Source organism: Drosophila arizonae, chromosome 3 (genome assembly GCF_054131065.1).
Source record: "Drosophila arizonae isolate 15081-1271.41 chromosome 3, UAZ_ARI_1.0, whole genome shotgun sequence".
NCBI classification, from domain to species: domain Eukaryota; kingdom Metazoa; phylum Arthropoda; class Insecta; order Diptera; family Drosophilidae; genus Drosophila; species Drosophila arizonae.
In genome coordinates, this window is record NC_142923.1 from 32,281,777 (window position 1) to 32,295,803 (window position 14,027).

At 44.4% G+C, this 14,027-nt stretch overlaps 1 protein-coding gene across 7 annotated transcripts in view; it reads left to right on the forward strand.

Moving 5' to 3' along the window:
* dpr19 (defective proboscis extension response 19) overlaps positions 1-14,027 on the forward strand; it is a 99,373-nt gene that overhangs the window by 10,653 nt on the left and 74,693 nt on the right. For 5 of the 7 annotated variants that reach the window (XM_089465843.1, XM_089465842.1, XM_089465847.1 and 2 more), the window contains one exon: positions 2,717-2,852. The exons of 1 other annotated variant lie outside the window; for it this stretch is intronic. In XM_089465843.1, the coding sequence (XP_089321969.1) occupies positions 2,786-2,852 (67 nt within the window). In that variant the 5' untranslated portion in view covers positions 2,717-2,785. Of the gene's footprint in view, positions 1-745; positions 1,397-2,716; positions 2,853-14,027 lie in introns of those variants that run through there. One more of the 7 variants, XM_089465845.1, reaches the window with a different exon arrangement.

Genomic DNA, 14,027 nt, shown 5'->3' on the forward strand with positions numbered 1-14,027 from the left:
GAACGGGTGTTAGGGATCAAAAATCGCATCCCATTTTGCCCACTGAGTACTACATTTCTTTAAAAATGCATTCTAATAGGCAAACCCACTATCATTGAAATTAAATCAGGTGCTTCAAAAAAGCGCGAGTTACCCGCCAGTCACTATACCACACACACATATGTATATGTGCATGAGTTAGTCGCCGGCCACAGTGCCACAGAGTATTGGGAAGTGCACTTGTCACTTTAGTTAGTCAGCTATTTAAATAAAAGCGTGCCTCTTTAATTAAAACCCAAAATCGTTCAGACCATTAAAAGTTGAGCTAGGCACACGCCCATGTTCATCTCCCATGCATGCAAACAAAGATATACACACACGCACATGTAAAGGCACACAGGCATACAAATGGCTCTACAAGTTATATCATAATTGTGAGCATCGCATCCTATGCGTACACATAATCAAATGTATATACATAAATACATATATATATGTATGCCAGCACTTCACAAGATCGACCAAATGAAAATGCTGGACTGTAAAATTGCTACAGGCGTCAAAAGCTGCGCACACAGGCATACAAATGCTCATAGTATATGTATGTAGCAAGCGACAATGTGTGTATGCATGCTAATCGCGAAAACATTTTCATTATGTGCACCAACGCTTTCATACCCTTCCCACAAATAACAACGAAAACGCAAATATTTTATACGAGCTTGGGGAACGGTTTGAAGAGTTCGTAATACTCTTCACACGTAAGGGAAGAAACGGCAGTCACGACTCGTGACTTGCTGCTTGTGCTCACATGCGTACATACATATCTTATTTGAGAGAGCAGAGAGCAGAGAGAGCGAGAGAGCAAGAACAAAAATTGAGCATAGAGGCATCTTTTATTCAAAATTTGACCATCTCGGTCGAGCGTATGAAGCGAAATAATTGTGCTTTCGTACATTTTAGTAACTTGAACCTAAAAGTGAAGAGCCGAGCGAATACGAAGTTAGTGGTAGCTACTAGACAGATTTTTCGGTGTTGAACAGGTTTGTTCTACATGTCTAGTCTATGTGTTGTTTGGTTAGTGGTGAGAGCTAGAGAATTCAAATTTATTGTATGTTAGACGTCTGCATGATTACATTCATAACAAAGCCACATTGAGTACATTCGAATTGAGTAGAATATGAGTGAGTGAAAAGGACAGAATGAGACGAATGTGTATACTACTGTTTCGCAAGACGAACATGTTGTGTCTCATGCCGAATGACTGAGTATAACGAAAGAAGAGCAAAGTGAAATGGAAATTTCGAAAACACTCGAACTACTCAAGTAGTTCGAAGAATATTTTGTGTATTCATTTTGTGCTTTGAGAAATTATGAGCAGAAGTGCGAAATGGAAGCGGAAGCTGCAGGAAAAAATGTATGTATTTTTCGGCAAATACCAGCGTGTTGTTTTTGTGTTTTGTTTTGTTTAAAGCTTGTGTTTTAGTTTTACTAACAAAATGTGTAGTTGTGACCGTCTATATATGTTTTCTGTGTTGATATTTGCAGATTTAATATTTATTTGGTCAATAGCTTCCAACCCTGATAGCATTAATAAAATTATGTTTTTAAATTCTAATATTATTAATTAATTATTTGTAATAAATATATAAGTTAAAAATTCCACAACAAAAAATACATTTCACACATATTTCTTTATTTTTTCCTCTTTCTTTTAACTGATACACACAGCAGAAAACAGCTGACAATATTCGAATGTATTCAATATACAACATTTAATAGCTTCTGCTGCTCACTCACTCACTTCGTTTCTTTTCGGGTATATTTTTGTGCAGCCGAGAGAAACACGACTTCAGTCGCTCACTCATTCTCATTTCGTTTTGTACAAGTTTTCACTCAATTCAATGATGACTTTGTACAGTTGAATGTGTTTTTTTTGCCATTCATGCAGACGTCTATTGTATGTGTATGTATCTCCGCGTATAAATGCAAAGGTTTTCAGGTTATGCATCAAATATATTAAAAATTCTATTCAAAATTCAAGGGACTTGAAAATTGAAAATTAGGGTATAAATGTTTTGTGAAAACTGCGTAACAGACAGAGAGAATCATTGCAGACCCCATAAACTATATATATTCTTGATCAGGGCGACGAGCTGAGTCGATATACATAGTACTGTCCGTCTTCAAATTTACTGTGCATATACTAGTACATTTGATGAATATGAAGATTTTGTAACTTACAGATTTTTAATACCAAGTCCCCTTTGGCCCCAATTTGTTAAAAACATATTTAAAATACTAGAGACTTGTGCTTCGGAATATACATAAATTTGAACATTATGATATCACTTTCTGAAAGTTTCATGAAGTCCTACTAAAAGAGAAATTATTCAACAAGTAAATTCTCATAATATTGCTCATACTGCAACGCAGCCCAAGCGTAGTTGTTGTTAACTGCGTAGTTAGTTAACCAAAGCGCAGTGGCTGCATAAACTACTTAGTTTACAGAGTACGTGCTTAAGCGTAGCGTAAAATTATTGCAAAATCGGTTCGCCGCAACTGTCAGCAAATTTCCTAGTCAAGCAGGTTTTATTATTGCATTTGTCTGAATTGTATTTGCACATATGTCGATACAAGTGTATCACTCAGTTTATCTCTTTTAATATATATATTGCATCGAAGAACCGTAGATTCAAGAATAATCATATATACATATATTTATTATTTAATACAGTGAATTTAACATGCTTGGATACCTGTAAACACTAATCCGAAAGCTGTTTACTAAGTAAGTGTTGTAATAATGGATCCGGAAAAATTACATATACAAATATATTTGTGTCTACTATTGATCACCTCATCATATTCAAGTAAGTCAAAATTTGTATTTATATGTGTATATTTCTTCTTTTTTTTTATACCCCGAACCCATTTTCACTGAGTAATCAGAGCAATAAATTTGAATTTGAAAAAATTGGCTATTTGGCCATGATTAATGAAATTATGGTTTAAAATTTGAATTTGAAAACAAACAAAAAATAAATATTCAATTTTTTTTTTCAAATTCAAATTTTAAACCATAATTTCATTAATCATGGCCAAATAGCCAATTCTAGCCTGATTTTTGCTCATATATATATATATATATATATATATATATATATATATATATATATATATATATGTAAGCTTTGTGTACATTTACATTTCTCTAATCATATGTTTGTGAGCTTTCACATGCATATCTGGGCCACATATCGATGAATAAGATGAAAGAGTGAGATTTGTGACAAAGTGAAGTTAATAAACTTAATAATAAATTAATATTAAACTACATTAAAAATAATTAAATTAATATTAAGTTAAGAAAATAATTATAATAATTAATAACTGAAGTGTCAATGGAATGTATAGGAGCATAAACATTTAATTGTTGATTCTCTTATTTTAGGTTTGTAACCATGTGCTATTATCTTTTCGTTGTAATAAAAAAAACTCTTATTTTAGATGAATCAAATTGTGTCGTTGCTCTAATTGAGTTCCAACATATTATAAATCAACAATTATTACGTTTATGGGCGAATAATAAAAAAAAAAAAAAAAAAAAAAAAAAAAGAAGAAAGCAATTTTTTTAGAATGCTTGGCCATTAAAGAATGCTTAAAATTCTGGCAACATTGGCTGATTGGAATCGAATTCATTGTTTACACAGACCACAAACCACTAGAGCGCTTGAACATAAAAAACAGAACAGACGATGAGTTGGGTGATATGACCCACTACCTTTCTCAATACAATTTCAAAATAATATATAATCCCGGAAAGAATAATACCGAAGCTGACTGCCTTAGCAGAAACCCTGTTTACGAATTTTATGAAAATAATGATGACAAATTACAAACAGTAAATATAATAAGTATGAATGATATAAAAAATGACCAAAAACAAAACGCAGATTTAAAAGACAAGAAACATATTATTATTGAAAATGATATCTATTACAAGCAGAATGGAAAGAATAAGAAAAAAATAGTTTTGAGTGAAGAATACAGTAAAATACTTATAAAAAGAATACATAACGAATTCTGCCACATTGGAGTAAGTCAAATAGAAGCGAAAATGACACCATTTTATACAGCACCAAATTTATTAAATAATATAAAAATGATCTGCAAAATATGTGAAACTTGTATAAAAAACAAGACAAGACTAAACAAGAAGTTTGGATGTTTGTCATATTTAGGTCCTGCAGAGAGACCATTACAAATAATGTCTTTAGATACAATTGGAGGCTTTGGTGGACAACGATCGACAAAAAGATATTTACATTTATTGGTAGATCATTTTACTAGATTCGCATATATATCATGTTCGAAAAACCAACTCGCATGCGACTTCGTAAAACTAATTGAAAAAATACCGAAGGCGAATTCGATTGAAATCTTGCTTGCAGATCAGTATCCGGCCATAAATTCAAATGAATTCAAAAGATACCTAAAAGAGAAAAATATAGATTTAGTTCTAACCGCAGTAGATGCCCCTTTTTCTAACGGTCTGAACGAAAGATTAAACCAGACCTTGGTAAATAAGATAAGATGTATGCTCAATGATAATGGTGCAACAAAAAAGGCGTGGTCGAAAATCGCAGAAGAATGCGTAAAAAAATATAATAGAACGGTGCATACAGTAACAGGATTTTCTCCTATCTATCTGATGGACGGAGAGGTCACTGACTTACTACCTCTGGAACTAAAAAATATGAACAACTATTCGAGAAATTTAGAACAAGATCGGAATTTAGCACTGCTCAGATCAAAAAAATCGCATGAATATAATAAAGCACTATTTGATAAGAATAGAAAAAAACATGATTTTCAAAAAGGCGATATGGTCTATATAACCAACGGCAATAAGCTAAACAGGAGAAAAATGGATGAAATAAGAATTGGTCCTTTTGAAATAGAAGAAAAAATTTCTGATTCGATTTGTAAAATAAACACTGGTCGTGGAAAAAAATCTATATCTCTTTACCACGTCACAAAGCTCATTCCCATGGCTGATTAATCCATAAGTTCTAGGCTTAATTAATATTTCATAGGAAATTAAGCAACTCGGGGGCGGAGATGTAAGCTTTGTGTACATTTACATTTCTCTAATCATATGTTTTGATCTAATCATATGTTTGTGAGCTTTCACATGCATATCTGGGCCACATATCGATGAATAAGATGAAAGAGTGAGATTTGTGACAAAGTGAAGTTAATAAACTTAATAATAAATTAATATTAAACTACATTAAAAATAATTAAATTAATATTAAGTTAAGAAAATAATTATAATAATTAATAACTGAAGTGTCAATGGAATGTATAGGAGCATAAACATTTAATTGTTGATTCTCTTATTTTAGGTTAGTAACCATGTGCTATTATCTTTTCGTTGTAATAAAAAAAACTCTTATTTTAGATGAATCAAATTGTGTCGTTGCTCTAATTGAGTTCCAACATATTATATATATATATATATTCATATATTATATAGCTCATTTTGTTTCGCTCGTCCGCGACGCTTGGGCTTACACTATTTGAAAACAAGTAAGAAAGCTCTAGTCGAGACAGCTCGACTACGAGATCCCCTGAACCCTTCGGGCAATAGCTGTTTCAATCATTTTTCGCGTCTATCTGCTTACACAAGACACACACACAGAGATACGCACGCACGCATAAACACGCATTGGCTGCAGTGGCGGCTTACTATAGGAAATTGTTCAATAAATTTTCTTGTGGATGTACTTTTTTCATGAAACTTTCAGATTATGACTATAACATGGATACGCATGCATTTGCCAAAACACAAATCTCTAGTATTAGAATTACGCCTTTTACAAATGTGAAGATGAGGGGGTGAATTAGGGGTGGGGGGTAAATTTTGACAAAAACCGAAATTGTCATATAAGTATATATAAGTATACATAAAAAAATTGGAGACTCTAGCTTTAAAGATGTAGGAGATATAAATTTATTAGTGGTTTTCGATAATGTTTTTAATCGATAACAAAATAACGGGGCACGTTATCGGTATTTAAAGCAAAACTCGATATGCGCGTGCTATACACGGCCATACGCACATACGGACAGACGGACGCACAGAGCTATATCGACTTAGCTAAACTGAACCCATTGAAAATAGGAAATCAGGGTATAATGGTTTTGATAAAAGTATGTAACAGGCAGAAGGAAGCGTGGCAGACCCCAGAAAGTATTTATATTCTTGATCAGGGCGACGAGCTGAGTCGATTTGGCCCTGTCCGCCGTCCGTCCGTCCGTATGTATGAACGCGATCTCAGAAGGTATAAATCTAGAAGCACAAGATATAAAACCTTTTCCTAGGTCCGCGCATATCGAGCTTTTCTCTATATATCAATAACTACTCTCGATATTTTATTATCGATTAAAAACCTTATCGACAGCTAGTTATTTAATTATATCTCCAACACCTTTAGAGCTAGAGCTTCCAAATTTTAAATGTAGACTTATATGTATTATATATAATTTTGATTTTTGTTGTAATTTACCTACCACCCTTATATCCAACCCCTCACCTTCAACTTTGTTTAAGGCGTATTTCAAGGACTAGAGACTTGTGCTTTGGAATGTACATACATTTGAACATTATGATTATGTTCTGAAAGTTTCATTAAGATTGTACGTCTAGAAATCAATTATATAATTATAATTAATGTTGCCCACACTGCACTATTGGAAAAAAAGCCCGTAATCTTGGCATCAATTCTAAAAATAGAGCTAGAAGATTGAAATTTTACATACACCTAAGATAAATGAATTTAGAATTTCGATTTTTTTTTCTCTACGATTAGACCTTCTTCCCACCACCTTGTTACTTATTAATTCAATCATGAGTTCCTTAGACATAATTTTTACTAATATTCAACATAGAGCTTACAGCACATATTTTTAGATAAAAATTATTAAAATAAGTCATAATATAATACAAAAATGTAAACGTTGTAAGGTTACAATTTTACGGGTTATGTTTTTCAGCCGGGGTCAGAGTCTCAGTCTGCCCAGAGCCACAACTTACAAGACATTTGTAAATTAATACGGGACTACACGTGGTTAGAGAAATGGGAGAGGGTGGGGGAGTCATTATGTATTAAATGGCCACGCAGCCCGAACTCGCCGACCACGCCCGCACACGCTTGCACGTGGGATGGCTGCAGCGATCGAGTGGCGCGATCAAGCGCACTCTAGATTGCTGGGGTCGGGACTACAAAGGCATATTGCGGGGTATTAGTGGGGCTACTATCATTGGTGGATCGCAGATCGAGGAACGCCCAGCGTTGTCGCCGGCGTTCACTCCAGACCACGCGATTTTGTGTGCCAGAGTTTTGGCCTTCTGGCGAACAGGATTGCCCTCGTTCTAACCACCAGTTAGTGTTGTTATTATTAGTGGATTAGTGTTGTCAAATCAACTACAAATGAGTACGCAATCATTTCTATAGATACATTTAACATTTTTATTCCATGTTACCTTACGCTCTTTACCCCTCGTTTATCTGTTTCTTATTTTCTTTGATATCAACTGCTCACATCGAGAGCTCAAAACTCACTAACTCTGCGCGCAGCTTTCGAGCTTCCCCTTCCGCTCTGCCGATTTCACCACGCGACCAGCAATGCAATTCACCACCGTGAGCTTTCGAGTCGCATGGTTGCATTGCTGATCGCGTGCCCGCCCACTAATTTGAATTTTGCCTACTATCTAAAGCTAACGACTATGACACCTATATCTACTTACTATCTACCAAAATAATCAATGACTCCAGAATGTAAACTTAATGGCTACAAAACTACAGATATAAACTTAATGACTATAATCCAATTCATTTCCTTTCACTATCTTACATGCTACGAATATAACTCACTAACCAACTTACTTACTACAAATATAACTTACTACTAACTTACTCACTACAAATATAACTTACTACTAACTTACTCACTACAAACTCCAGTAAACTCGACAGCTAGAATGCAATATGTAAGGTGGGCAAAAAGGCCACCTTACACCCCCCCCTTACTTCGACAGAGCGACTGTGACGCCCCCTGACGAATTGATGGTCACCGGGTTCTCCTGTGCTGCCGTCTGCGCGTTTCCACTTCCCGCCTCAAGAGTTGGATCACCTCCTCGCTCAGCTCGGCGCCAGCAGGGCGTATCCTCCAGTTGACGGGGATCAGTGGCAACATCCTCAACGCTTCCACGTCCTCTGCGCCCAGCGCGTCCTCGAGGCTCACCTCCCATCCATCCAACAGCTCCGCCTTGTTTGCCAATAGACGCCTCTCCTCGCTCTCCTCCGTCGACTCGCCTCGACGCTGGTCGCGTTCTCGGCCGCTCCCAGCCTGGCTGCGCTCTCTGCGCTGCCGACGCGCGGATGGGCCCTCGGCGCCGTCCGTTAGATTCCTTTGACTGGCCGGGGCGCGGGTGTCCGGTTCGCGCGCGGGCACTGGTCGTCCTCTCCGTCGTCGCCGACGACGCTTACGCCTGGACGCCTGGCCTTGATCTGCCGGGCGTTCTGCGCTGGACTGCGACGAGCATGACAGGCGCCGGTTTTCAACCGTGCCCGGCGTATATCGCAACGTGACCCTGGCGGCTGGTTCCGGCGGCTGGTCCCTCTCAACGTCGGCGTCAGTTCGGCGTTGGGGAACAGGGTCTGTGGCGGTGTCCTCCTCGGGATTCGCGTCTTCCACTCGGACTTCCTTGTCGAAACTCCTCGACGCGCTCAGCTGCTCTGCTTCCGCTCCGTCCAGCGCCGCGGTCTCCGGGATGGGGTCCTCGACGGAGGGACAATGCTTCCTGCCGCCTTCCCACCCCCGTGACGTGGATCCATCGTCTAGCCTTCGGGGAATAGGGCTTGCAGCGCAGCTTTCCTCGGGGCTCGCATCCTCGGCCTCGAACTCTTCGCCGAAACTTCTTGACACATCACTGTGCCCTTCCTCCACTCCGTCCCGCGCCGCGGTCTCCGGGGTGGGGTCCTCGACGGAGGGACAATGCTCCCTGCCGCCTCCCCACCCCCGTGACGGGGATCTGCTGTCCATTTCTCCCGGTGGAAATTCTTCATCTTCACTTGGCGTCCACGGCGTCGGCGTCGCCCACCTCGACGGGGCTCTGTCCTCCGCACTTCCCCGTGCGTCCGACTTCGGGCTGCCCGGTGGGCGGGGCGGAGATGGCGGCTCCTCCACGAGTGGTGGCGTGGTGCCCCCCCTAGGCACCTGGATGTACACCGTTGTGTACCTGGCCTGCACCAGTTGGATAAGGCCGTCCATCCGGGTTGCCACGTTCACCGTCGAGCGGAGGACCGTGTGTATACGCCGGGGCGGCGCCCGCCCCTCTTGGCGACGGTAGTATTCCCTACCGAGCCTCGGGTCCCTCGGCCTCGGCCGACTCCGCGCCTCTTCTCTGGAGAACGGCTCCGTGCTGTCGCTGCTTGCGTCTTCGACTCGGACTGAGCCTTCGTCGTCACTGCTAATCTCGATGACGTCCTCCATACTGTTACTTCCCTGTAAGTTCAGATTCTTTAGTCTTCTGTTTTTATTCGTGTTAATGACCGAAATGGCCCTCTAACTACTGCATTAGTGTTAGCGTTAATAAGGGGCTCTACGGGGAAGTTAGTGGTTGATGAGATGTGTAGATTTGTCAGGGCCTTTGGTTGTCTTCGTCGGGTACAGCGGGGCTCGTTCCTCGTTCCCCGTTTCCCCGGTCTCATTTTCCGGTATCGTGTCGCTTTCTTCATCTTCTTGATGGAATGGCTTCAACTGCGCGATGTTGGCCACCCTCCTCTTGCGTTCGCCCTCCTTCGTCAGGCGCACCACGTTGGGGGACAAGAACTTAACGACCTTGTAAGGACCGTCGAATTTGGGCGCCAGTTTCGCCGCGAATCCTTCCCCCGCGTTCGACAGTTAATGTTGCCGTAACAGCACCGCCGAACCCAACTCTGGTCTCCAGTCACGCCGTCTCAAGTTGTAGTGCCTGCCTTGATCCTTTGATGCTCGCTGCAAGTTACTACGCACTATGTCAACAATTTCCTTCATTTTGACTCCTTTGGCCTCGGGCCGGGTCTCTCTAGTCGCCGAACCGGGAGTGACTTCCTCGTACAAAGCGGCGGGTAGGCGTGGCTCCCGCCCTAACATCAAAAACGCTGGAGTGAAGCCCGTGGAGTCGGCCACGCTCGAATTGACCGCCAGCGTTATCTCCGGCAACAGCTCGTCCCACGAGCTCTGGTGGCCTTCGATGTATTGGGCGATCATGGTCTTCACCGTGCGATTCGTTCTCTCCGTCGGGTTCTCTTGTGGTGAATAAGGCGCTGTGTACTGGAGTGTCACCCCCAGGGATTCCATGAACGCCTTGAAACTTCTGCTCGCAAATTGTACACCGTTGTCGCAAACGAATGTCCTGGGTATTCCAAATCTGCTGAGTATACGTTCCCGGAACGCCAGTTGCAACAGAGCGGTAGTAGCTCTCCTCAACGGCACCAGCTCCACCCATTTAGCGAAAGCGTCGTGGAACACCAACAACATCGTATTCCCACGCTTGGAACGAGGCAACGGTCCCACGAAGTCTGCGCACAAGACCGCCATTGGCTCCGCCACCTGCCTGGTGAGCATATGCCCGGCCGGCTTTTGTTGCTCGCATTTGAATTTTTGGCACGTTTCGCAACACCTCACGTACTTGGCGGCATCTCGGAACATGCCCGGCCAATAGTACCTTTGCGCAAGTCGTGCTGCCGTCTTCCTCACTCCTTGATGTCCGGCCGTGGGAGCGTCGTGACACTCCCTCATCACTCTGCCCCTCAAGCCGCTTGGGACGCAGAGCTTCCATGGGATAAAGTCCTCCTCGTCTACCCTATGGCCTAAATTCCGGTATAACTGCCCGTTCTCCTCCACGTAATCCTGGAACTTCTCGGGCTCCTTCACGATCCTCTCACGCATCCTTTTTATCCACCCGCAAGGGGGATTTTCTTCCACGGCCTGCTCGCAACTGTCTATGGGCTGCCGGGACAATGCGTCTGCCACTACGTTTAAGCTTCCTCGACGATAACGTATGTCGAACTGGTATTGCTGCAACTCTAGCGCCCACCGAGCGATCCTGCCCGTGGGAATCTCTATGGAGTTGAGCCATTTCAGCGCTAGGTGATCCGTAACCACGTCGAATCTGTAGCCTTCCAGGTAGCATCGCATCTTTCGGATCGCCCAGACGATCGCCTTCAGTAACTTCCGGCTGGCGTATGCTATCACCCGCTCCTGCGCCTCGACTTCTTACGCCGAGGCCGTAGTCGCTGGCGTCGGTTTGCAGCACGAACTTGGCCGAGAAGTCGGGACAGGCCAGAATAGGTGCGGTTGTCAAACTCTCCTTAAGCTTCTGCAACGCCTCCTCCTGCTCCTCGCTCCAGATCCACTTCTGGCCCTTCTTTAGCAGCTTCGTCATCGGTTGTACCAGTGACGCGAAGTTTGGTACAAAGCGTCGATACCACGATGCCATCCCTAGGCACTGCCGCAGCTCCTTGAGATTCGAAGGTGATGGGAGGCTCTGGATCGCCTCGACCTTCGCGGGATCAGTACAAATCCCCTCTCCGCTTATCACGTGGCCAAGGTATGCCAACTTCTCCCGAAAGAAACTACATTTCTTTCTGTTGAGTCTGAGATTGGCCTTTCGCAACCGCCGGAAAACTTCCTTCAGGTTGGCCACGTGTTGCTCCTTCGTTTCTCCGATGACCACTATGTCGTCTAGATACGCAAACGCGTGAGGCTCCATGTCGGGCCCGATGACCGTATCCAATGCCCTCTGGAATGTCGCCCCCGCCGAATGCAAACCGAATGGCATCACTCGCCATTGGAACAATCCTCTGCCTGGTACGGTGAACGCCGTGTATTCCCTGCTATCCGCCGCCATTGGGATCTGCCAGTAACCGCTCTTTAGATCCAGCGTGGATATGAATCGTGCGTGTCTTAACTTCTCCAAAATGTGAAGAATCCGCGGAACAGGGTACGCATCCGGGACTGAGTGAGCGTTGAGCTGTCGATAATCTACGCACATGCGCCAATCCCCAGTCTTTTTCTTGACCAAGACTATGGGTGCGCTGTGTGGGCTCTTCGACGGTTCAATCGCTCCAGCTTGAAGCAGCTCGTCCACCTGTTCGTCGATCACCTTTTGCATAGCCGGATTTCTAGGGTAGTACCTTTGCTTCAAAGGCTTGTCGTCCTTCATCCGGATGCTATGCTCAGCGATGTGCGTCACGCCTCTGAGATCCTCGAACAATGTCAACTCTGCCTCAAGGAATTCTTGCAACTCTTTCTCTAACTCGTCCGGCCACTCCTTGCTATTGGGCGCGGATCGTTCAGCTCAGCTCCCCTTTTGTCCTCCATTATCTCGCTTCTGTCCTTTTTATCTCTCCTTGTCGCTGGGAGACTCCCTCTAAGTCTCTCCTCCGGCGTTCCCTTTTCCATTCTTTTCCTCTTGTCTCTGCTTTTCTTCCCCTGTTTCCTCTCTCCTCTTTTCTTGTCGGGCGGTGCGCCTTGGCTCGACGATTCCTGAACGCCGACTGTCGACACCGTGATTGCCGACCTCGGATCCTCCTTCGACGTCGCGGCCTCGCGCGACACCTCTGGGCCAGACTCCTTCACATATCCTTTAGTGAGCTGGCCTTGCTCTCCAAAGCCGCTGCTGCCTTTCTCTCCTCTTCGTTCACTCGGTGGCGACGCCCCTTCTCCCACGTCGTCCACCATCCTCATTTCCAGCTCCGCGTTGCCACAACGCACCGTAGTGCCGATGGCGCATAGGAAATCCATGCCGAGGATGACATGGTCCAGCATGGTCGGCATTATCAGCAAATTTACTTCCGCCGTTTTTCCTGCCAGGCTCACATCTGTCCTCACCATCTCCGTCACGTTCAGTGCTGATCCATCGGCCAACCTGATCCGCGACTCGATCTGGCAACGCTCGCCTCCTATCGTCCGCCGGCGCGCGCAGCCTTCACTGACAAAACTGCGCGTGGCCCCGGTGTCGATCGTGGCGGTCATCCTTTGACCCCCGACCGTCACCGTCGCGACGATCTTCCACTCCTTCACTCGGAGCGGGTTTTCCTCCTCATCCCCCGTGTTTAACTGGCGCCGCTCCGCTCTCTTGGAGGGCGCCCCTGGCCGTTTCCCGAGCCGTCTCGTTCGCAGCACTCCCTCGCAGTCCGGCCTCGCTGACCACAGTGTCGACAAAACAACACCTGTGCGCTATGACACTCTCGCGCGAAATGTCCGGGTTGTGCACATCGATAACAAACTCGGCTTTGCCTAGATCCAGCGTCCTGGGCCATCATCCGGCTAGTTGCCTCCGCCGGCTGTGTCGCCGCCGGCGTCTCTGTCCGCCCCTCGGCTTGTTCTCCGGATCGGGGATCAGATGTCTCTGCGCGGAAGGGATTACTCTGCCGCACCTCCACCGGCTTGGGCCAGCTGGTCTCCACCGTAGCCTTCCTTCCTTGTTCTCTTTGTTGACTCCTCACGTTCTCGAACTCCGCGGCCATCTGGGTCAGCTGCGTTAGAGGTGAGAAATCGTGCCTCCGTACGTACAATCTGTATTCTGGGGATGCGTTCTCGTAGGCCCTATTCAATTCTTGGGCCGGGCTGTATCTAGCCTGACGCATCAATAGACGCAGCTCAATCAAGTAGTCCTTGAAGGGTTCGCCTTCCCGCTGCCGGCGCGCCCGGATCTGGTCCTCCAAACGCTCGAGGTATTGGGGAGGTAAGAAAAAGTCCAAGAACTCCTTCTTAAATTCCAACCAGGGCACATCTCTTAGCCCGCTGGTCAGGAACCACTTGGCCGCCTTGTCTACCAACACCTCGCTCAGCGCCCTCGGCATCCTGTTCAGTTCGATCCCATAAGTTATGGCTCGCTCCTCCAAGATTTCGACGAAGCCGAGGGGATCCGACCGACCGTCGTACTTCATTCCCCACTTCCTGACTTACTCGGCGATATTCCAAGGCGG